The sequence below is a fragment of the Myotis nattereri genome, assembly GCF_964212035.1.
Source record: "Myotis nattereri genome assembly, chromosome: 7".
Taxonomy (NCBI): Eukaryota; Metazoa; Chordata; class Mammalia; order Chiroptera; family Vespertilionidae; genus Myotis; species Myotis nattereri.
The window spans coordinates 47,638,430-47,662,806 of NC_138082.1; the positions used below are offsets into that span (position 1 = coordinate 47,638,430).

Genomic DNA, 24,377 nt, shown 5'->3' on the forward strand with positions numbered 1-24,377 from the left:
TTTTTTCCCTTAATATAGGTTATCATATAACCCCACCCCATAAAATGTAGAAATCCTTTCCTATTTAAATAAAGTATTTTATAGCTTTTAGTCATTGTTGTTTATTAGATGCAAATCAGCACTTGCTTGAACCTTATCTTAAATGTTTTTACATGCTTATTCCTTTCCCTCTAGACCAGCGGTTCTCAACCTGTGGGTCGCGACCCTTTTGGTGGTCGAACGACCCTTTCACAGGGGTCGCCTAAGACCATCCTGCATATCAGATATTTACATTACGATTCAAAACAGTAGCAACATTACAGTTATGAAGTAGCAACGAAAATAATTTTATGGTTGAGTCACAACATAAGGAACTGTATTTAAAGGGCCAGAAGGTTGAGAACCACTGCTCTAGACTAAAGAGGGTTCCTTTGGCTAATTTCAATGATTTGACAAAGGTTCCTTATGACGTTTCTTTATACAAAGCAGTGGCAAAAAGCATTGAGGCCAGAGAAGTCACCACATCTTACCTAACCAAGAAATCAGAAAACTGATTTTTGAAAACTTCAAAGAAATTTCAATTAATACAAACAAGGATGAAGTCAATAAATGAACTATTTATTTATAAATTATTTACTTACAAAATAAAATGTGTTCTTGCCTAAACTATATTGAAATTATTTATAAAATTGCTCAAAACTTGCCGAAACCGGTTTGGCTCAGTGGATAGAGCGTCGACCTGTGGACTGAAGGGTCCCAGGTTCGATTCCGGTCAAGGGCATGTACCTGGGTTGCGGGCACATCCCCAGTAGGAGATGTGCAGGAGGCGGCTGATCGATGTTTCTCTCCCATCGATGTTTCTAACTCTCTATCTCTCTCCCTTCCTCTCTGTAAAAAATCAATAAAATATATTAAAAAAAAAAATTGCTCAAAACTTTACATAGGAGTTGATATATTCCAGAGTTAGCTACAATTTTTATAGACATGATTACTTAAAAATGACAAGTTTAAGGGTTATAATTTATATTAGAGTTGGCTTACATTGGAGCTATATGATAATATATTTAAAGCAGATTTTTATAATTAACAGTTGTAATTTGATTATTCCATAAGAATAGTCTTATTCTTTTAAATAATACTTTCAAAACATTAAGTGGTGCTGCATAAAGTTTTTATTAAACCCAATGTGATACATTCATTTACTATCCACAGACTAATAGTTTACAAGTACTAGGAACAAAATAGACATATTTACAAACCAGATACATTTTGATTACAGTTTCAAATATAATTTTTTAAAAAAATGATAGTAAAAGCCTAAATGAAATTTTCTTCAATCATTAAAAAACTCTTTCTTAAAAGCTTTTTCTGTAAGTGTAAAAACGATTCCATGCCTTATAGAAGACAACTAGTATCTTTAATCTTGAGATATCTTTAAATAAAAATCCAGCTCAACTCAAGATCAACTCATTACTTCCCAAAGTCCCTGTAGGGTGAATCCATCCTTCAATTTCTCTATTGCAAGCCCCAGTTCTTCTGAAAACACAGGTTCACGATCTTGTTGCTTTTTGGGAGATAAGAGGATGAGATGGGAATAGAGAAGGTAGGCATAGAAGAGGGAAAAAACAAAAAATAGGTTTCACATAAGTTTGTGAATACTAAATGTTAGAAAATAGAAAGTATTTTTTTCACATGCTATAGGTAAAATATCCTTACCTTATTGCCATCAGCAAAATAAGCCTATAAGATAAAGAAAATTATATTTCACATATGTGACATAATATTATAATGGGTCAGTGAGCTAAGGAACAGGTAATTAATTTACAGAACAATTCTATGACAATATATTTTATATTCTGTTACTATGTGTCTAACGATTTTCTTAATTATCTTTACAATGCTGGTAGCAGAATTTGCTTTTTCAGTCCGTCATTATTAAGATCTTCAGAGTTGTGCTTTAAACTCTAAAAATTGTTCTTTGTTAAAAGATAAAAAGTATGACTTAGAGAGTAGTGAAATGTCATCCCTAATTTTTGTTTACAAGAAGATGCTGGCAAAACAAAACAAAGTAATCAGTCAGAAAATACATAGAGTTTAAGGTAATAGTAGAAGTTTATAATTAAATATTTTATACTAATTTCACAGTTTTGTTTAGAAATATATGTTCTCAGAGAGGTATTCTGGTCAGATTCTTAGACCACAATATAAAGTAAGCATTATTATTATTTTGACTATTAATTACATAATGCAAATTTAGAAACAGGAAAGTTTATTGTTAAAATAGATATTCATTTTGAGATAAAATACCTATAAATTGAAAGTAATACCTATAAATAGAAACTACAGATATTAAATTAATTTAATTAACTATATTTAGCATTTTCTATTATTCTAAAAGTATGGAAAACTTTTCACATATCTGAAATCTGAATAATTGTGTTCTCAAACTATTTCCCAGTTTGGTAATTAAAAAATATTTCCACACACACACAAAACCCCTAACTTAAAAAAAATTACACTCCAACTCATGTTTAAAATACTCTCAAAAGTCTCAAGTTCAATGGTATTTACATACTTAATCTATTATTTAATAAAACGTGACTCAGAATCACAAGAAATTGAGTAACCTCCTTTAGGATGCTCACCACAAAAGCGTCTGGGTGATCATCAGAGTCTATTTCTACATCATCTTGAATCTGTTCAACTGTCAGGGCTTCAAGAGGCTGTGGCTGAAAATCAGATGTTAAAATGCATTAAACAAATAAAAAAAATGCATTAAAGAGACAATGTTAATTAAACAAATAATTTTAGTAAAATTTACTGAGAATTATAAATTTATAAGAGGATAACACAATTGTAAACTATTCAAGTCTTATAAAATTCATTGTATAACATATTCTATTAAAACTAACTTGGGTAATAAAATGAGTCAGTTAAACCTAAGCTTTTAAATCTGAAATTGATATCATCAAAAGAATTAAAATGACAAATTTACACATCCTCAATATGATATTCTAAAAGAAATCTTACAGATAGAATTCTAAAATAATACAGATAGTCTAAAAGAAAAAACTCTCATTGAACTTTATCTGATTTTCTTTCATACAGTTAAACAAAACAAAGTTTCCTCCAAAATAATCAGTAAGTAGAACCTGTGAAAAGTAAAAGAACTAAGCTTTGTAGGGAATATTATAAAAGGTAAAACATAATATAATACTTATACTTATGAACTTATTTTTCAAATACTGGAGTATCCTTGGTATATTAGGTACTATGCCAGTGCTACCAAGGGTTTAAAGTCCCTGACCTTAACCACGAAAGGCTTTTAATCTAGTGGAAGGTGGGGCAAAGGATAAAATATAATTACAAATAACTAAATATTAGGTTGAACCATCTGAAACTGCCATTTTTATTAGCTGAAAATGGTAAAATGTTACTAATATCACTGGTTTAACATACAAAAGTAGCTGTAACAAAAGCATTATCTATTATAATCAAAGAGTTTGGAGAAAGCACAACTTCTGAATTGTGAATCCCAGAAATTTTCATGATGTAGAGGTCTTGATCTAGGGTTTTTAGGATGAGGATGATATTCATAAGGAGATTAGGGGAAAGGGTATTTCTGGCAGTGGGGATCAGCATCAGCAAAGGTGAAAAATCACAGGATGTGGCTGGAGAATGATGAATAACCCAGTATGGTCAGAATATAAGAATCCCATGAGACAGAAGGAACTAAGTAGGGTTCTAGTACTGAACAACACTAGGGAGCATCATTCACACTAAAGTTCATGTGAACAATGTTCTCTAGAGTTAACAGTGTGCATGTACAACCAGATACTGTGGCTGTGCAGATAAGGTGAGAAAGGCAGACTGAAGTCTACTGAAATTCTTTAATATCAGCTCAAAAAATTTGGACTTTATTGATAGGTATTTGGTGGGGGAGGGCTGAGAATAGAAGGGTATTGCTTGATAAGAGAGTGAACTGATTTCATATTCTGAGGTTAGCCTCAGTGTTTCAAGTTATGTTCAGAGCTGTGTGACTGTTACAAGTAATTTAACCTGTCTAAGGTCTCCTTAACTGTGGATGCAGGTGATAATATACTTCATAGTATTGTTGAGAGGATTAAATGAGATGATACATATAAAGTTCTTAGAGCAGTGAATGGCAAACATGTGTTCAACAACTGAATATTCACTAAGAATCTGTTATGTACCAGTTGAGACTGCTGGAGATATAATGGTTAAAGAAAACAGATAAAAATCTTGACTTCATGGAGTTTATTTATAGCAGAAGAGACTGATTAGTGTTACCAAAAATAAAGTAAGCAAGCAGAATGAGGGACAAAAAAGTGACGGGAGTTGCCATTTTATTTATTTATTTGTTTGCTTATTTATTTAATGTTAATCCTCACCTGAGGATATTTTTTCCACTGACTTTTAGAGAGAGTGGAATAGAGAGGGAAAGACAGAGAGAAACATCTATGTGCGAGAAACACATCAATTGGTTGCCCCCTGCAAGAGCCCTGATCAAGGCCCAGGCTGGGGAGGAGCCTGCAACCAAGGTATGTGCCCTTGACTGGAATCGAACCCGGGACCCTTTGATCCACTGAACCAAACTGGCTAGGGTGGAGTTGCCATTTTAGATGGATAGTCAGGGAAGACCTCCCTGGAGTGGTGGCTGTTTGAGTAGGGATTTATATGAGGTGACAGAGTGAGCTATTATGGTTGGCTATTATATGTACTGGGGCCAAAGAAGGGGGAAAGAGAGAAAGAATGGGTAGAACTAACAAGCCAAGTATCTCCCAGGTGCCAAACATTTTATAGATATGATCAATAACATTTTTATCAATAACTTTAAAAACTATATAATATATATACATATATGTGTGTGTGTGTATATATATATATATATATATATATACATATATATATATATATATATTATTGATTTCAGTGAGGAAGGGAGAGGGAGAGCGAAACATTAATGATGAGAGAGAATCATTGATCTGCTGCCTCATGCTCGCCCCATACTAGAGATTGAACTGTAACCTCCTGGTTCACAGGTCGATAGATCCTCAACCACTGAGCCATGCCTGCCAGGCTATCAATAACTTTTTTTGTTGTTTAGGTAATCAGTAACTTTTTAAGAGAGATTATCTTCATTTTATTATTTTATTAAAATTTTGTTTGTTTGTTTTTTGTTAATCCTCACCCAAGTATTAATTTATTAATTTTCCATTAATTTTTTTTTAGAGAGAGTGGGAGAGGAGGAGACAGAGAGAGAAACTTTGATGTGAGAGAGACACATCGACTGTTGCCTCCCGCATGTGCCCCACCTGGGGCCAGGGATTGAGCCTGCAACTGAGGTATGTGCCCTTGACTAGAATAGAACCCGGACCCTTCAGTCCACAAGCCAATGTTCTTTCCTCTGAGCCAAACTGGCTGGGGTATTATCTTCATTTTATAATGAGAAAAACTGAAACTCAATTTGCCTAGGATCAAAAATAAATAGTGAAGTTAGGATTGAAGTTGGGTTTGTATGGAAAAAAGGAGATAGGAACAGGGAAGAGACTGGTATACTCGACTGAATGTATAAAGTAAGATAATGGGGAAAAGCCTTGGCTGAATAGCTTAGTTGGTTAGAGTGTTGTCCCGATATGCCAAGGTTGTGAGTTTGATCCCCAGTCAGAGCACATATAAGAATCAACCAATGAATGTATAAATGAGTGGAACAACTCAACGTTTTTCTCTCTCTAAAATAAACAAACAAATAAACAAATAAATAAAGGGGGGGGGGAACTCCATGGTTTTGAGTATAGCCAACTTTGACAATGCTAAAAATAAGTAAGTAGTAAATAAATAAGTAAATCGGCAGGATGCTGCTTTTGAGAAAAACGCTGCCATTATAGGTATGCCGAATTTGAGATACTCTACCAAGTCTTAGTGTATTTTACTGACTTGGAAAATTATTTACCTAATTTAATTACTAAGATAAACTTTTTAAAAAAAATATATTTCTTTATTGATTTCAGAGGGAGGAAGGGAGAAGGAGAGAGAGACAGAAACATCAATGATGAGAGAGAACCATTGATTGGCCGCCTCCTGCATGCCCCCCACTGGGGATTGAGCCCGCAACCCAGGCATGTGCCCTTGGCCGGAATTGAACCTGGGACCCTTCAGTCCGCAGGCTGACGCTTTATCCACTGAGCCAAGCCGGCTAGGGCTAAGATAAACTTTTAAATGAGAAATTAATATAGATAATATATGTGATATGTGACATGGGTCAACATGCTGAGTACCGGTAGGGACACTGATGAAAGAGTGGATAACAAGGACACCAGCAATAGATATACAGTGAGGGCCCAATAAAACAGACAGCAAGGGAACCTGTGATGGAGTGGTCAGCGAGGGTACCAGTGAGAGAGCCTCTGGCAAGGGTACTGATAGAACACAGAGAGGGCGTCTCTAATGCAGTGGCTGGTGAGTGCACAGGGATACGTCAGATGACAAGGGTCCTAGCTGGAGAGGCTGAAAGTAAAGCCAAAAGAGAACTGATGTACCTGGAGAGTCGAACTGGTGAGAAACCAGATATCATAGGGAGACAAAGAGTGAACATGTGGGGATAATATTAAAAATATTTCATAACTGGTCTTGCACAGGAACTGAGGAATAGGGATGGACACAGACCATATTAGTGGAGCAAACTCCTGCAGTTGCTATGCTGTAGGGCCTTGGAGGAAGAAAATGGTGTCTGTAAGGTTTGCCTGTGCTAATGGGAGGCTGAAGTAGAATAAAAACAAAGCTTACAGAGTGAGAGATTCTAGTCTGTCTACATCAAGGAGCCTTGCATATGGAGACTTCTCTGGATAGGCTGCTCACCGAGAAGGGCAGGAATTAAAGACGAAGCAGCCCGTGAGAAGACAGGTGGTGAGCACAGAGCAGAGTCTGTAGTCGACCTTTTACACATAGTTTAAAATTAAGTTGTACAGAATGAATGTATTTATATCTGAATTTTATAGATTGTGTGAAAACAATTCAGCAAACACTGTATTTCACACAGTGAACAAATTACCTTTTCTTCCATCTCATAATCTACTCCAAATATAGGACTGGCAGAATAGACTTTGTGAAGTGAATTTATTTCCTTAACTGATGCTTGTAGTTTTTCCACAGGATCTATTTTAAAGCCAAGAACATATCCTCCACTCTACAAGGAAAAATAATGAAGAAAAAAACAAGCCAGAGAAATGTTATTTCAGGATATATACATGATAAATTTTAGCTATAATTGTCTTATTTCAGAGCATAATATGTAAGCCGATTTTTTAAAATAAAAATTTTATTATGAAAAACTTCAAACATAAATAAAAATAGAAAGAGTACAGTAAGCGTCCATGAAGCCATCATCCAGTGTACACAAGTAACAAGGCATGGCCAATTCTTCTATCTGTAACCGTACCCTCCCCCAGATCTTGTGATGGCCAAGGGAACTAAGTTTTTCTTATGCTAGACCTTGAAAAGGAATATACTATATATTAAAAGAGGTAAGGGGATGATCTACCTGAGGCTATCACCTTGAAGAATGAAAAATTTACTAGCTGGCCCGGCCAGGGTGGCTCAGTGGTTGATCGTCAACCTATATACCAAGAGGTCACAGTTCAATTCCTGGTCAGGGCACATGCCTGGGTTGTGGGTTCGATCCCCAGTGTGGGGCATGCAGGAGGCAGCCAATCAATGATTCTCTCTCATCCTTGACGTTTCTCTCTCTCTCTCCCTCTTCTTTCCTCTCTGAAATCAATAAAAAATATTGTTAAAAAATTTGCTAGCTGTACGATACTGGGAAACTTTTATTATCTTTCTAAGCTTCAATTTTCTAACCATAAAATGGTTAACAAGTTGTTGTATTAAATAAAATGATATATATATATGACATTTTGTACAATTCCTAGAACACAGTAAGCACTCAATAAATGGCAGCTGACCAACAGGCCACAGGAAAGGAGTGAATATACATTCATATTTAAACTTAGAAATGAGAAGAGGAGTGATTTTACAAATAATAAATGTTTTATTTAAATGTATTTCTTTAAAAATCTGGTATAATGAGCATAGCAATTTATAATTAGATACAATATAATCTTGTGAGAGAATAAAGTCTCAAGTGTGTATGTGTGTATATCTGTAAATATCTGTGTTTCTCAAACATAGTCTTGTGAAACAATCAGATCTGAATTGAAACCTAGCCCTACCATTTACGAGTGAGAACATGGGCAAGGCTCCTAAATTCTCCAGGCCCCAGTTTCCTTGACTGTGAAATGGGGAAAGAATAGTAACCGTATCATAGAGTTGTGTAAAGATTGAAGTAATGCACGAAAAGTACAGTGACTTGACTCTGTCATTAAACATAATAATCATAATGATAGTAATGAGTATGCTTGTCCAACAAAGAAACATAACCAGGATTCTTCCTATGGGGACAATTACTGCGTGACTTCACACTCTTCATATAACTTCTTGTTATAGCTAAAATTCTTCTTGGATGTAAACTGGTTACAGTATAAATAAAATTAAAAGTAGACTGTCACATAGTTTTAAAAATCTATTGAAGATTAATAAAAATATTAAGTATCTTACCTGCTGAGAGCTTTCTATGACAAGAGCTAGCCCAAATTTTGAATCTCTAATCTTTATTGAACGCTAGATATAAAATGAAAAAGAAAAAAGATGCTGTTTTTATTATCTGTAGCAGTGAATTTTTAGCATATTTTTCAACTTTCACAAAATATACCACTTTTCATAGTCTAAATAAAAGAATTCTTCTTCTTTCCTTCATTATACTTCCACAGAGATCTAGTAAAAAAAAACTTGCACATTTGAAATAAGTGGCAAACTTATAAAGCAATATAAGGATGACATCTCTGAAATATGTACAAATTTCTCTGATTTCCTTGGAAGTTAGAAAATCTTTCTGGATATTTTGAACCAAAGGCCAGCAAACTTTTAGTTATGCAGAGCGAGAGTCTTTTGTGGCTCCTATGGCTGCTTTAGTTTTTAAAAGTTACATGTGCCTTCTGTTTCTTACATCACAGGTGGCTACTTTCTTAAAGAATCTCCGTTGCATTTGTTAAAAGAAAAAAACAAGTTGAGGGCATTCATCACTGGGCATCTAGGAAGGCTGGGATAGGTCAAATGTAGCTAACACCCACAGGTAAGCGGAACATGAAGATTAAGCTTGCCTAGCAGGTGATGGATGAGCAGTGACATCAGTGGCCTAGGAGAAGGGAAGAGGGGCAAGCACAATGGCAGGCAGGACCTGTGGAGAGTGACACAAAAGGTACTTGGGTGGGGTTGGAGAGAAAAAGTGGAGGATCTACCATTATGACCAGCAGACCGACAGACAGAGAAGGGTAGTCTGTGGTAGGTGATGGCATATTATACTTCCAGACAGACATTGGAGGTTGAAACAGAGAGAAGAAAGAGAGGAAGAGGGAGCAAGAGGTGAAATGCCTGGAGAGGCGGGAGGACAGGAGACTAGAGGGGGAAGGGAGACTGATTAAATGGTAATTGTTATGAAAACCTGGCCTTCTATCTAGACTACTTCACACCCCACCAGTAGTGCACACAGTCCTGGTTTAGAACCATAAAACACTGGCACCTGGATTGTCAGTAGGTAAACTAACCAGGTAACTGTGGGTGACATAGCCCGCTAAGATGGAAACTGGCAAGGATATACATAGGAATGGGGTCAGGGCAATGGCAGAGGTGTTAAATGAGCTGAAGTTAGACTGTGACTGCCTTAGTGACAGACTGTGATGATATCAGATTGCAAGCTGTTTGGGCCTGGCTGAATTTATCCAGAAGCCATACTGGCAACTGTTTTCTTAAAGAACAAAAAGCACCGTATTTGAAGAGCAGAAAGCACAGATTATTTACTACTCGTCAATTATTCAGCATAATAGAGTTTAGGTTAGGCAAGCCAAAACACATGTAAATACAATATAGAACAGCAATGAACACCAGAAGCACCAATTTATCAAATACCTATGTGGCCTCTGTCACATCTTCCCAGCCATGATTATAAATTCTTGTATTTTGTTAGATGGCCAGAAATAATTTTCTTCCTATCAGAATTTATGATTTTCTGTTTAATGTGTTGCTTTTCACCACCTGACAGAAAGCTCCTTGATGGCAGGAACAGTTCTGGTTCATGATTTTTCTGATTGTATCTCTAGCATCTAGCACAGAGCAGCTTCTCAATATTAGGCAAATGAATGATTAGATATTTTAAAGTAACTCAGAAATCAAACAATTTAGCAAAAGATAGGCTTGAGAATATTTTCCAAAGAATCATCCTTCTCATAGGCCAAGCAGTCTCTTAAAAATGACATTTTCCAAATATACATACATTGTATCTCCTCCATAAATATTTATTAATGAAACTGCTTAGTCTTAAGACTACTCTTATACTACATTAAAGGCAATTATCATAGAATAACTTCACAGGATTTTCATTAAGTATTTTTATGTTCCATCTAGTTTGCACTAGATTGTATATAAAATGAAATTCTTCAGTTTATTGTTTATTATTTGTTCCACCATACCACATACTTATCATAACAGCAACAGCAGAGTAAAAAGAACCACTTTTATATTTTCCCAAAACAAATTGGTCTTAGATGTAGTTACTTATTTGGGATTTTAACAGCTTCAACTTAAGCTAAAACCATTATCCTTAAAAACCATATTGAATTCTTTCACCAAAGCTGTATCAGAATACAATGTAAACAGCTCATTCACACAATGAATGATTTTATTCTGTCTTTAAAAGAGTTTGAACAGCACTCTCCCTCCAGGGAACACTCCCATGCCCTTCCCTCTCCTCTTTCCCTTCTCCTTTCCCCATAGGCACGAATCCCCTAACCTCTAAGGGACCCCTGAGACTTGCAACCAGGGGAGCAATGGGCAGCGGCAGCTTGTCCTGGGCTAACCCTGAACCTGTCTCCAAGGCTCCCTTTTCTCTGACTTCTCAGTGAGCCAAAGCAGCCCAGTCTAGGCTCTCTTACTACTTCTTCCCTAGTTTCACTGTCCTAAGTGTGTTTTTGCTTTGGTCAATAAATTCTTGCTTGCTTTTCTTTAAAAAAAAAGAAAAAGAAAAAGAAAAAAAAATGGTTTGAGCAGAGCCCTGGCTGGGTGGCTCAGTTGGTTGGAGTGTCATCCTGCACACCAAAAGATGGCAGGTTTAATCCTCAGCCGGAGTGCATACGGGAGGCAACTGATTGATGTTTCTCTCTCACATTGATGTTTTTCTCTCTCCCTCTCTCTATCCCTTCCTCTCTCTAGACATACCCCTGGTAGAGGATTTAAAAATAAAATATCCTTTCTGTTTGAGCAAAAAGTAGCAAGAAAGCCAAAATAAAGTATATGGATTAGTATGCTGAACCCATGCCAAGGAACAACCATATACCTGCATCACAGAAAGGTTATGGAAAACTTTAGTAGCCAAACCCCTTTGAATGGAATCTAAGAAACACACATCTTAATCTGTATGAAAACTAAGTTTTAGAATCCAGTATATTTCTTTCTTAATAGCAAGTTGTAATGGTGCTGTTTCCCTTGACTATAAGTACAATTGGATCTTTTCTATGTTGAAATAGTAAATTATTAACATTTTAAAAGTATGCTCTCAGTTAAACTGCTGCCACTTAAAAAGGCAGAAAGATAACTCATCTAATCCCCAAAATCCTCTTAACTGTTGAACAAAAATTAATTATTCTGCATTAAAATGAGGTCATCAAAATGCATCATGCACTTACAATTTGCAGATATGGTATACTGACGTTAAAACTGTCATTCATATTTGCATGCCACACAATTCTCACATTGGTAATAAAAAAGGTTCCTAAATTTCCCTATAAAGGAGAGTAATGAGAGATACATCAATGATCATTTGGTTGAATACTTATTCTTTATTTTCTAAACACCAGAATAATTCTCATGATCAGAGCAACAGCAAATTCCAGAACTGAGTACAGGAATTATGGAGTACAGTTAGATTACTGAGATCATGGCTCTGGAGTTAGATAATCATTACATTATCAGTACTTACCAGCTGTCTGATCCAGGGGCAAATTTCTTTTTGATGCATTGTATGAAATGTAAAATGAATATCTGATTAAATAACCTATGTAAATAAAGCCCATAGCACAGTGTCTGGCACACAGTAAACGTTATCAAGTGCTGGATCTTATTATGACTATTATTCAAAACCTGGGATAAGTCAAGGCAGGGGAGTTGTGGTGCCAAAGAGACAAAACACAGGTGCTAACCCTCAGTCCACAAGAGCTATACTGTGGCTCTTCCACACTAACTACAGATCAAACTATTGTTGTAGGGCCCCTCAACATCTTTCTTAATTATCCTAATACAGTAGCTAAGTGCCCTAAAAAATCTGCAAGACCTAATAACATGGCACCAAAATGATCTGCCTCTATCATTTATCCATCATTTTCCACCTCCTCCCCACCACATACACTAGAGCAGTGATGGCGAACCTATGACACGCGTGTCAGAGGTGACACGCGAACTCATTTTTTTTGGTTGATTTTTCTTTGTTAAATGGCATTTAAATATATAAAATAAATATCAAAAATATAAGTCTTTGTTTTACTATGGTTGCAAATATCAAAAAATTTCTATATGTGACACGGCACCAGAGTTAAGTTAGGGTTTTTCAAAATGCTGACACGCCGAGCTCAAAAGGTTCGCCATCACTGCACTAGAAGAATTTTCTTTATTTTATACTTTGAGGTTGCACATAAAACATTTACTAACAAACCCAAAACTTAAAAAGCCTTTTCCTGGAATGACCAAGTTTGAAACAGCAAAAAAGATTACCTATTTCCCAATTATAATGAAATTAATAAAATATATAGAAGTACATATATTCTCCCCTCCACTCTTATCTTGTAAAAAACTATCATACAAAAAAATTTACTCACTATTATTCCCAGACCAAGTCTCATTAAACAATACTAAACTTTGCTGACTCCTGGTGAAAAGTAGTCAGATGGGGGATGTATATCTCCTATAGAACCTTTATCATAGTTTAAAACTAGAACTTTTCAAATGAGCAAAGTTTATTTACAATTTATGATTCAATGTTTATTTTAGCAAGATGCTCATCATTCAAATGCTATAGCTTTACCACAGTGGTTGTCAGTGTAACCTAGGTTGTAACACACCATAAACTGGAAACTATTCTTAGTAAGAGACAAATTTTTCTCTAGAAATTAATGTTATTTATTCCAACTATCAGTTGCTTACATGTTTCAACTAGTAATAATTTCAAGAGTAAAGGAAAAATTACAATAATGGATACAGGAGTCACCAAATGAATTATATATTTAATTCCATAAAGACCAGATTTAAAAACTTCTGTGATGGTCCAACCCCTAGCTCTCCTCCATTAGTACAGGTTATCAAGATTCGGAGTGCAGGGTAGTAGCATCGGGGGAAGATCATGGCTCTGGGCTGAACCAGGTATGCGAGGCCACTTGATTCTTAAGGCCTGAGTTTTACAACAATAAGTGAAGAGAGGCTAAACTAGAGATGATCTGAGGTCCATTCCAGCTCTAAATGCAATGCAGGGCAAATGTTAAACAGGACAAAACCATAAAAATATGAAAATTATATTATTTTATATGAAGAGTTATACTGTTAACTTATTAAGAGGTATGATGCTAATTTTAACAGTTAAATGAATATATAAACTTAATGATAAATGGAAAAATGATTATCAAGGCACTGATCCAAAAGATTCATTAGTTTTTTGTACAATACCTGATCACTGGATAAATTCCATACTCCATTGATTTTATCATATACATGTTCTTGTGGTAATAACCTTAGTTCCTTATTTTGAATTAGTGCACTTCTCAATTTAAAATCACGATACATTTTAGAAGTTTCATATGCTCTATAAAAGAGAACAAACAAGAGGCTAACCCAAACTGAAAATGCAGTTTTCTTTCTTTATGTTAAAATATACAATTGTTAGTACCTATATACATCACTCAAGTAATTATTACAGTAAATTGAAATTTTTTTCTTTTCAGCAAGTTTTGGTGATTATAGTCTTTTGTAGATTTTGTCATTTTAGTGTAGCACTTACATATTTTATCTCAGTAAACTATTTTTTAGATGTCTAATTTTAAGGGACTACCTATCACACAGCACAATGAGAGGGCACAGATTTTCTCTCAAACTGAGAAACAATGCTTCTATATAATAGACATGAAAATTATTTTTTCTATCAAAATGCTCCCCTTCATTTGTTTTAGTCAAAGGCACCATTATTCTTTTCAGTGATTCCCAGCACCTGGGTATCTTTTTTTTTTAATATATTTTATTGATTTTTTTACAGAGAGGAAGGGAGAGAGATAGAGAGTTAGAAACATTGATGAGAGAGAAACATCGATCAGCTGCCTCCTGCACATCTCCTACTGGGGATATGCCCGCAACCCAGGTACATGCCCTTGACCGGAATCGAACCTGGGACCCTTCAGTCCGCAGGCCGACGCTCTATCCACTGAGCCAAACCGGTTTCGGCGGCACCATTATTCTTTTTCTCACTACAACCTGAAGAAATTATGCTCACACTTACCTCTACATAGAGAATTAGAATGAATCTGTACCAATTCCAAAAGTAACCCTAGGACAGAGTCTAGGACAGACAGTGTGTGTACCTGTGTGTGTGTATAAAATCTCTATAATTTTGTTTTCTTTCCATGTCTCTATATTAATAAATAATAAATACAGAAGAAAATTTGTAACTTTTTAAATGTAAACTGTAATTGAAAAATAAAATTTTAAAAAGTTACAAATTGACTTATTAAAAAAAAAGAAGTTGGCCCTGGCAGGGTAGCTTCCTTGCGAGTTTGATCCCCAGTCAGGGCACATACAAGAATCAACCAATGAATGCATAAATAAGTGGAACAACAAAACTCTCTCTCTCTCTCAAAGTCAATCAATAAAATAAAAAAAAAGAAGTCAGATATAAAAGACCACATTATATGATTCCATTTAGATGTAATGTCAAGAATAGGCAAATCCATAGAGACATAATGTAAATTAGTGGTTGCCCTGGCAGTTTCTTTTTGGGGTGATGGAAATATTCTGGAATTGGGCAGTGATGATATCTTGTGAATATACCAAAACTACCAAAGTGTGAACTTTAAAGTAATACATTTTATGTTATATGAATTATATATGTAAAAAACACACACAAAAAACAAAACACTAAAACACTGTGTAGATTTAAACAATCAACAAAATTAAAAACTAACAAACTAGGAAACTAAGAAATACATTTGCAATAATATGGCTGATAGAGACATAATTAAGAAATTTACAATAGAAAGCTATAAATAAGCAAAAAAAGAAAAATTTCAGCATTACTAGTAATAAAAGAAGCGCAAATTAAAACAATGGTATTTATGTGTGTATAAATTTGTATATATATTTATTTTGCTGTCATCATAGTCAAGCTTTTAAAAAAAATAATAGCACTTAGGATAAAAAAAATAAAAAAGAGATGCCCTGGCCAGTTTGGCTCAGTGGATAGAGTGTCGGCCTGGTGGCCAGTTTGGCTCAGTGGATAGAGTGTCGGCCTGCAGACTGAAGGGTCCTGGATTTGATTCTGGTCAGGGGCACATGTCCAAGTTATGGGCTCGATCAATGGTTCTCTCTCATCATTGATGTTTCTATCTCTCTCTCCCTTTCCCTTCCTCTCTGAAATCAATAAAGAGCATGAGATAAATATTTAAGAATAAGTGATTTATCAAAAAAAAGAAAAAAAGAGCTGAAATAGTGAAAAGAGAAGAATTTGGCAAACAAATAAAAAGCCCAAAACAACCACAAAGCAAAACAACAACAAAACTCTTTGGGGAAAACACCCAGACATATTTTCTATTATTAGAAGAATAATCTTTTAAAATCATTAATTAAATTATATAACCTTGTTATTTACATTGAATGAATTTTCTATTTCCTTGTAACGACCTTTGTAGCTAATAGAATCTTCAGTAATTTTTTTTTTTATGAATCTTCAATAGTCATATGTGCTTTATAAATACCTTCAAAGTGTTTATTAAATGATAATACAATGTATTCTAAATATCTTCAGGATATTTGCAATAGAGCTTGGAGGAAGATAGCACCACACTTCTAAACTTTAGTCTCTAAACCTTTATATCATAGAATTATTATAAAAATATTCAATAATCCACAAAGTATTACCATACCTGTGTACTGCAATCACAGAAGTAAAAAGTCTAGGACTTCCAGGAATCAAATTTGTAAATATAAACTCAAAACGAGTACTGTTACATTTTGTTAGTATATAAAGAGCTTCAGTTTGGCCTCGTAATTTCTGTAAGGACAAATTTATTCAAAAGTTCAGATTTTAAAAGCAATTTCTCACAGTGAAAACAAACACCAACCTCAAATATCTCATGTTTCTTCACTATATATATATTTCAATAAGGTTTTTCAGACTTACAGAGTTAGCAGTCCTTGTTGTAATATTCAGTATGCAGTTGTAGCCGATAGCTAAAATTCAAAAGCAACGAATTTAAAGAATGGAATAACAATAAACTGAGAAAAAATTTATATACAGAACTTTTAAGTTTTTTTTATTTTTATTGCTTAAAGTATTAGAAAGAGTGTTACATATGTCTCCTTTCCTCAACCGCCCCCCCCCCCCCGACATTCCCCCGGCCTCCCCTACCCCCCAGTGTCTTATGTCCACTGGTTATGCTTATATGCAGGCATACAAGTCCTTTGGTTGATCTCTTACCCACCCCCCTCCTGCCCTCCCACCCTCCCCGGCCTTCCCACTGTAGTTTGACAGTTTTCAGAACTTTTAATTTTTAAAAAATTAAATGTAAAAATATAGCTTTTAAACATTTTCATGAAACAACTATAAATTTAAGTTAAATAATGAAAAGAAATCGAAAGTCAATTCTGCCTCTTTGAACAAACACATTCATAACATGGGACAAAGAAAATTTACTTCTCTAAAATGTGCACAGTATTGGTTTACTGAAAATCTTAGCATAACTACATTAAGAAAAAATGTCTAGCTGGATAATCTAAAATAGGTGTTTTTTTTGTTTGTTTGTTTATTTTAAAATTGATTTCAGAGAGAGAAAGGGAGAGGGAGAAAGAGAAACATCAATGATGAGAGAGAATCATTGATCGGCTGCTTCCTGCATGCCCCCTTCTGGGGACCAAGCCTGCAACCTGGGCATGTGCCCTTGATCCGAATCAGACCCGGGACCCTTCAGTCCACAGGCTGATGCTCCATCCACTGAGCCAAATCAGCTAGGGCTAAAATAGTTTTTTAAAGTAAGTTAAACAAAATTTAACACAATGAAAGTTTGTACTTTTCTATTACAATTTAGATTTCCCTTTTTAGGGATTATTTGAAACAGGTCATTAACAAGTTGTCAAAGATAAACAAAAAACAAACAAAATCATTCAATGTAAGAGTACTAATCTCCTATATGTCCAGGAGATAAACTGGACTGAAAAAACATTTCTTTTAAATTTTGATGCAGTCAGTGGTTAGTCAAGGATTTCTGAAACTTTTATCAGTTTAAAGTTTTTGCCCTGGCCAGGTGGCTCAGTTGATTGGAGTGCTGGATTGGGGTGTTGTCTTGTGCACCAAAAAGGTTGTGGGTTCGATTCCCGTCAGGGCACATACATAGTTGTGTGTTCAATCCCTGGTTGGGGTGAGTACAGGAGGCAACCAATCGATGTTTCTTTCTCGCATTGATGCTTCTCTCTCTCTCGCTCTCGCTCTCTCTCTCTTCTTCCCTCCCTCCCTCCTAGTTCCTCTCTCTCTAAAAGTCAATAAAAACATTTCCTTGGGCCCTAATCAGTTTGGATAGAGTGTTAGCCCTCAGACTGAAGGGTTCTGGATTTGATTCTGGTCAAGGGCATGTACCTTGGTTGAGGGATCATCTCCAGTGGGGGCGTGCAGGAGGCAGCTGATCAATCTTTCTCTCTCACTGATGTTTCTTACTCTCTATCCCTCTCCCTTCCTCTCAGTAAAATCAATAAAATATATTTAAAAAACACACAAACATATCCTTGGGTTGAGGATTAAATAAATAAATAAATAAATAAAGTTTTCCACATATTTTATGGTATAGCTTTTTTGGTATCAAAAGCCACTGTGCAAGTTCACTTGACAAAGTATTTTTTGTTGTTGTCTAGTGTTATCTAATGAAGATACTTACAAAGATTGACTCTTGGTAATGCCAAAGAATGCCAGATAATTCTTAAATTTGTTACTAAGAGTCTACCTAAAAGCAAACAAAAAAATAGGTTACCTTAAGTAAGAGCTTATTTTTGCAATACAAAATAAGGTAGACATGAAACTAATGGCTCAGTATCAGCAGCTCCAAGGGGAAAAAAAAGTCAAGTAAATCTGAGCATGGTAAACTATCTTAGAGATTTATAATACAATTAGCATATTATGATAGCTTTGAGAAACCCTAAAATAATAAAACTCTCTTAACTTTGTTTAACACAACATTTCTTCAACAAATTATAACCATAGAACTCTTCTATGAGTAATCTATAGCTAGGTCATACTCCTTCCTCCCTGAAAACCCCTAGAATATCTGAAATCAGACTAAACCTGTATGAATGTTGGGGTGAGAGGGGATAGGAGATTCCAAAAATAAAGGAAGGTGTCCTCAAGAGAAGCTGCAGAACATTACATGGTATGCTTGACAAATGATAAGTAACCCAGCCTGGCTAGAGTGGAAGGTTCACACAAGATCATGGAAGAGTAGACATTGCATCTATCAGTCGGGGTCAAACAGAAAACAGATGGCACACTCAAATTAGAATAACTGAGGTTTCTATACAAAGGATTTATTACAAAGGTACGGGTGGGTTGTCAGGAACCATAAGTGAAATAGCAGATCTGTACCACCCAGGCCCAGAGGGACAAGGATAGGGAGCAGTTTACCAAATGAAGGAACAAGGTTTTAAAGAGCCAAATGTTGAGAGGAAAGAATGTGGGGAATAAACACCCAGACTGCACTCTCCTGCCTCCCTTTGATCTTCTGCCGTGGCTCTTCCACCAGAAGCTAGAGTGACAGGAGGCCTTTGATGTAGTCTACACAGTTTCTCAGGAGAAAAGGGAAAGGGTGGAGGAGGTGCTGAGTCTGGAGGGACAAATGGAGGACAGTAGTGCATGCAAGAAAGGTTGTTTTCGGACAAAGAGTTTGCCTTATAAAACCAATGACCAACTCGGATTATCTGTTTTTCTGTTCTTGGTACATCGCCTACAAGTCTCCGGCATTCTTATGTTGCCTTTGTCCTGCTAAAGGACCCCATCGTACAAATCCAAACCCAGTATTCCAAGCATGGACTTTTCTCCCTGTCTTCCCAAACACAAAAATAGAATTCTCCCTGTTTCTCTTAATCTCCCAAACACTGAAACATGGCTGTTTCATTCTCATATAGCTTCAGTGCGTAAAGCTAATCTGATAATTCCATGTCAGAACACTTGCAGTTGAAGTGGATTAAATGTGCTAATCTTTTGGGATATTTATAGTTTTAACATGGGGCTTCTGAACTTGAGAGTGACTTAGCTTGGTCATTTTCACACTTCTGGAAAGGAGGGGAAAGAGATAGCTAGAAGGCAGGATTCTTCTCCTCTCCCCACTTTTAAAAAATCCTCACTTGAAAATATGTTTTTTTAAAAATTGATTTTACTGAAGGAGGAAAGAGGAGAGAGAGAAACATCGATTGGTTGCCTCCTGTACTCGCTCCAACCGGGGATCAAACCCACAACCTAGAAACTAGTATGTGTCCTGACCTGGTATCAAACCCTCATCCTCTTGGTGTACAGGACGATGCCCGAACAACTGAGCTACCTGGCCAGGGCCCCTTCCTTTTTTTTAACTTTCTTATTAGCCAGAAGCTCTGTACACTCCTGTAAAATTCCATTTTCTGAGCAATTGTTTCTGAGGTGCGTTATTTTTATTCATAGTAAGATTTCTGGCCAGGAAGAGTTTTTTCCTCCCTTCCTCAGAGTGCTAGTGTAGGGACTGCACTCAGTGAGTACCCTCAGTCTTTGTTTGGACTAGTGGATGGAATGTCATATCAGAACTCCTGCCAATCTGTATGAGACCAAAACTTTCTCTTGGCTTCCTTAAGTTAATTCAGGTGTTTTCAAGATCTGACCATCTGGACTCCAGATTCTAGAGATTATTATTCCATCCCCAAAGGCACACACTAAGACTTCTTGTTTGCTACTAGGTCTTGATACTCATTCTCACCTGGTCTTGGCATTTACTAGGAAGCATTTCAGAAATGTGATCTAAGCATTCCTTTAATGATGGGCTCTAGCTACTGACAGGATCCACCTGTAGCTGGTGATGATGCTAGGTTCTCACAGAGAAGAAAGGCTCATAAATGAACCTGCTGTTCACATCCCATCCCAGAACAGACCAGAAGAAAGGCTCAGAGAGGAATCAGCCACTCAAAAGCTGCAGTGAGCATGTTATACCAGTAAGGGCTACTGTTCTATCTCTAGGATTTACTGATCCTTCTTACGTGAATGAGGTCTGCTCCTTTTCCTCACTTTTTCTCTTCAATAAGAGGTTTATGTCCCACCCTACTAAATCTCCTCTCCCCCCAAAGATCTTTTTAGATACACTAAGCTTCCCACTCCTTATTTCCTATTTTTATCTTGAAGAACAGTAAGTGATGCATCTAACACCTGCTGACCACTGGTCATTGGCTCCATACAGCTGCTTGGGAAAATTTGTTTTGGAGGGACTCAAGAGTCCAGCCCTGTTGCTCCTCAGTGACATGCACAGACGTCTCACAGTATTTTCTGTCCTTAACCTATAACTAGACTTCATAATACGGCATTGAATTTGCTCTCCACATGTCCATCTCTAGGTGTCATTAGGGATTGTGCATTACTCTTGGATTTCTTAAAAGGAAGCATAGCTCCATGTAGCACAGCTATGACCTATTATGTTCCACTACCCCATATTCTTTTTTGGGGGGAGGCAGATCCAAAAGTCAGAACTATCCCATGACCCTTGCAAACAGAGCTCCTGGACTTTTAACAGCTACTTTGGATGAAGCTGATGTCAGAATCAGGGCTTACTGAAGGACCAGAGTTCTGAGGGAAGAACCTGTATTCCCTGGCTACAGGTTTAATACCTACCCTTTCTTCCATTTCAGTCTAAGAAAAGTCTTATGTGGATTTAATGCTCCCACTCTCAGAATTACATACAATGCTTTTCATATCTTATTCTCCAGCTAATATAAACCAGAAATATAAAATGTATTAGATAATATACTCACCTCTATCTCCATTATTTCCTTTGGTGTCTTCAATTGAATCTAAACAATCAATAAGGACTTCTCCAGGTCTTGTTTTCATTTGTCTAAAATAAATATAAATACTTTAATTTTAAAGCTACAATACACCCACTTAAATCTAGTTAGGGAGAAAAAAGACATATATATACCTATAAAACAGCCAATAGTATAAAGGATACAGTACCAAACGCTCATGCATTCAAAACTCCAAGAACCTGGAGATAAGTGTGACTGGAATGACCAGGACATGTAGAACAGCCAGAACTAGAAAGAGAGGTACGACTTGGAGGGGAAGGAAAGGGGAAAGAGAGGGAAGAGAGGGAGAGAGGCATAGGAATAAGAAATGATAAGGGAATGTGAGGAAACTGGTCTGGCTGGAGAAGAAGGTCCATACTGAGAGGTAGTGAGAAATATAGTTGGGTTAGGAGGTAAGAATTAGATTACGGAGAACCGGAGAACCATAAATGCTAGTCAGTTAGGAATGCGCCTTATCCTGTGGGCAGTGGAGAACCCCCAGAGGTTTCTGAATAGAGGAAAGTATGGAAGGAAAGCAAAGCATCATCAGGACTTTGTAAACAATTAGAAACAGGAGACAAAAGAAAGTAAAGAAGAATGGTTTGCTGATAGAATGCACTCCAGTATATCAAAGAAAACAACAAAAACAAAACCTAGCAAAATATGTAGGAGAGTCTTCTAAGACGTTCTCCATAGAACCAACTCAATTACATACTGAAAACACAGATATGGCCATGTCACTTCCCTGCTTCAGTCTTCCCTGTCACCCGACTGCCTGGAAAATGAAGTCCAAAATCCCCAGTTGAACATTTCACAATCGGACTAACCTATTTTTCTTTTTTCTTTTTCTTTCTTTCTTTTTTTAAATATATTTTATTGATTTTTTACAGAGAGGAAGGGAGAGAGATAGAGAGTTAGAAACATCGATGAGAGAGAAACATCGATCAGCTGCCTCCTGCACATCTCCTACTGGGGATATGCCCGCAACCCAGGTACATGCCCTTGACCGGAATCGAACCTGGGACCCTTCAGTCCGCAGGCCGACGCTCTATCCACTGAGCCAAACCGGTTTCAGCCTATTTTTCTATTTGTACTAACCTCCACCCTCTACCTGCCAGACATTGCCTTCTCGCCAATGAAGCTTATACTTCCAAGACTCTGCCTCCCGCCCCGCCCCCCCCCACCCCCACCCCCAATACTTTCCTCCTGTTTTCCTTGACTAGGCTCTGACCATTTTTCAGAGCTCAATTCAAATATTCTTTCTTTTTTGAGGTCTTCCCCAGGCAGAATCAACTATTCTGTTTCTACAGTTCCCCAACTCTTTGTTCATGTTTTTTGGATAGTTTTTATCACATTTAAAAAAAGAGTTGTCAATGTATATCTCCTGCACTAGAATGGGGGTAGGGATGGGAAATAATTTCCTGTTATTTTGTATCTAGCTATTAGCACAGTAACCAGAACATAGCAAACATTTGTTAAATGTTTAATAACTAAAAATAGTCACGAAATGGATGTTTTCTTGGATCAGGAATCCCCCAAGAATAACAGAAAAAGTCATAGAATGTGTGTAATATGTAACTATGGTTTATAATTTCATAAATTCTCTTCCCTTTTAACTCCTTAAAAGTTCTAAGATCATGCTAGTATTACATATTTAGTCACGAATACGGTAAGTCTTGAAAGTTAACATTTCATTTTTCCATCTAATTAGGTTCTGTTCATGGTAAGGAATCATAAGTGGCTAATAAGTCCCACGCCATTAACACAAGAACCTTAGCTTTACTGTTTTCCAACATTTAATATCCAAATGGGCATTTTTCCTGGGCTTTTTTGGGCAAGAGATTTCTAACTCTTCTCTCTTTAAAGCATGACATCTTCCAAAAACTTCTGTTTGAGAGGCTCCGAAAGGGGCTCCTTCTTCCTATTGGCGATTTAGATGAACAGTTAGACGGAGGCTTACTCCGGAAATAAAGTTTGCGCGGTGAGGAGTTTTGGGGGATGCTTACTTACGCCCACCCCCTCATTGTACTGACAGAAGCCTCAAGCACTGGACAGCAGTCATTTATCCAAGGGTTCGCAACGTGTGTCGTTATTCTAGGCCTAGTTCCAGAACCCGTTTTCTGCGTCCCTGCCCTCTTCCTCCCACCACCCCAAACGGCCACCCCAGGCTCGCGCGGGTGTACTGGACGCCGGGTCCTGCGTGGTGCCCGCGGCGCTGGGGCTCAGCGCCCCTAGGTCCCCGGGCCAGGCATCGCGCGGGCCCGAAACCGTGTCGTTTAGAAGCGTTTGGCTGTCACGCCGGCCCCGGCAGCGCCGCCGTGTCCGGCCGATCCAGGGTTCCCCGAGGTGCCCACCACAGGCTTACACCGCTGGCACCCTCGCCCGGGCCGCAGCTGTGGGGGTGCAGGCTCCGCCCGCTGGCCCGGAACGTGCCGCGGCGCCCCCTGGGCCCTATGGCGCTGTGGAATATGCGCGACTCACTGCGGGGACACGTCGAAGCGGACGTCCCGGTCCTCCCAAAGCGCGTCCAGCACGGACATGGTGACCGAGGCCCGCGGCGGGCCCGCTCCACAGAGGTGGAGGCCGAGCGGCGTCTCGCCGGCTCCAAGGCAACGGGACGCCTCTGTCGCTACGTCTACGGCGGGCCCCGAGGCCCAAGCTTCGCTGAGGCGGGCGCGCGCTTTCCCCGCCCCGTCGCGTCCTTAAGCGGATTGGAGGCTCCAGGCAGGGCTCCGGGGCTCAGGCTCGCCAAGCTGGCCCCGGGCCCAGGAGCGGGTGCTTGGCCTCGGAATGACCGTCCTGGCTTCCAAGCACACATGCTTAGGCCTTCCCCCTCACCCCCATTTCTCTACACTGTCAAAAGTGTAGCCTTAAAACTCTAAGTTCCCTTCCTGGCCCCGCTGGGATCTGGCCCTGCCAACCTCTAGGGCAGGGGTTCGCAACCTTGGCTGCACATTAGAATC

The 24,377-nt window shown here is 37.6% G+C and overlaps 1 protein-coding gene across 1 annotated transcript; it reads right to left on the bottom strand.

Moving 5' to 3' along the window:
* Positions 1-577: 577 nt before the first annotated feature.
* On the bottom strand, positions 578-24,033 carry BBS5 (Bardet-Biedl syndrome 5). Its single transcript, XM_081095675.1, has 13 exons — positions 23,896-24,033; positions 21,382-21,464; positions 18,282-18,347; positions 16,538-16,587; positions 16,281-16,408; positions 13,819-13,954; positions 11,793-11,888; positions 8,614-8,676; positions 7,052-7,186; positions 2,625-2,708; positions 1,696-1,719; positions 915-1,543; positions 578-678 (listed from the first exon to the last, which is right to left on the bottom strand). The coding sequence occupies exons 1-12, from the start codon at positions 23,952-23,954 to the stop codon at positions 1,442-1,444; spliced, it is 1,026 nt and encodes a 341-aa protein (XP_080951801.1). The 5' UTR covers positions 23,955-24,033; the 3' UTR covers positions 578-678; positions 915-1,441.
* Between the last annotated feature and the right edge of the window lie 344 nt (positions 24,034-24,377).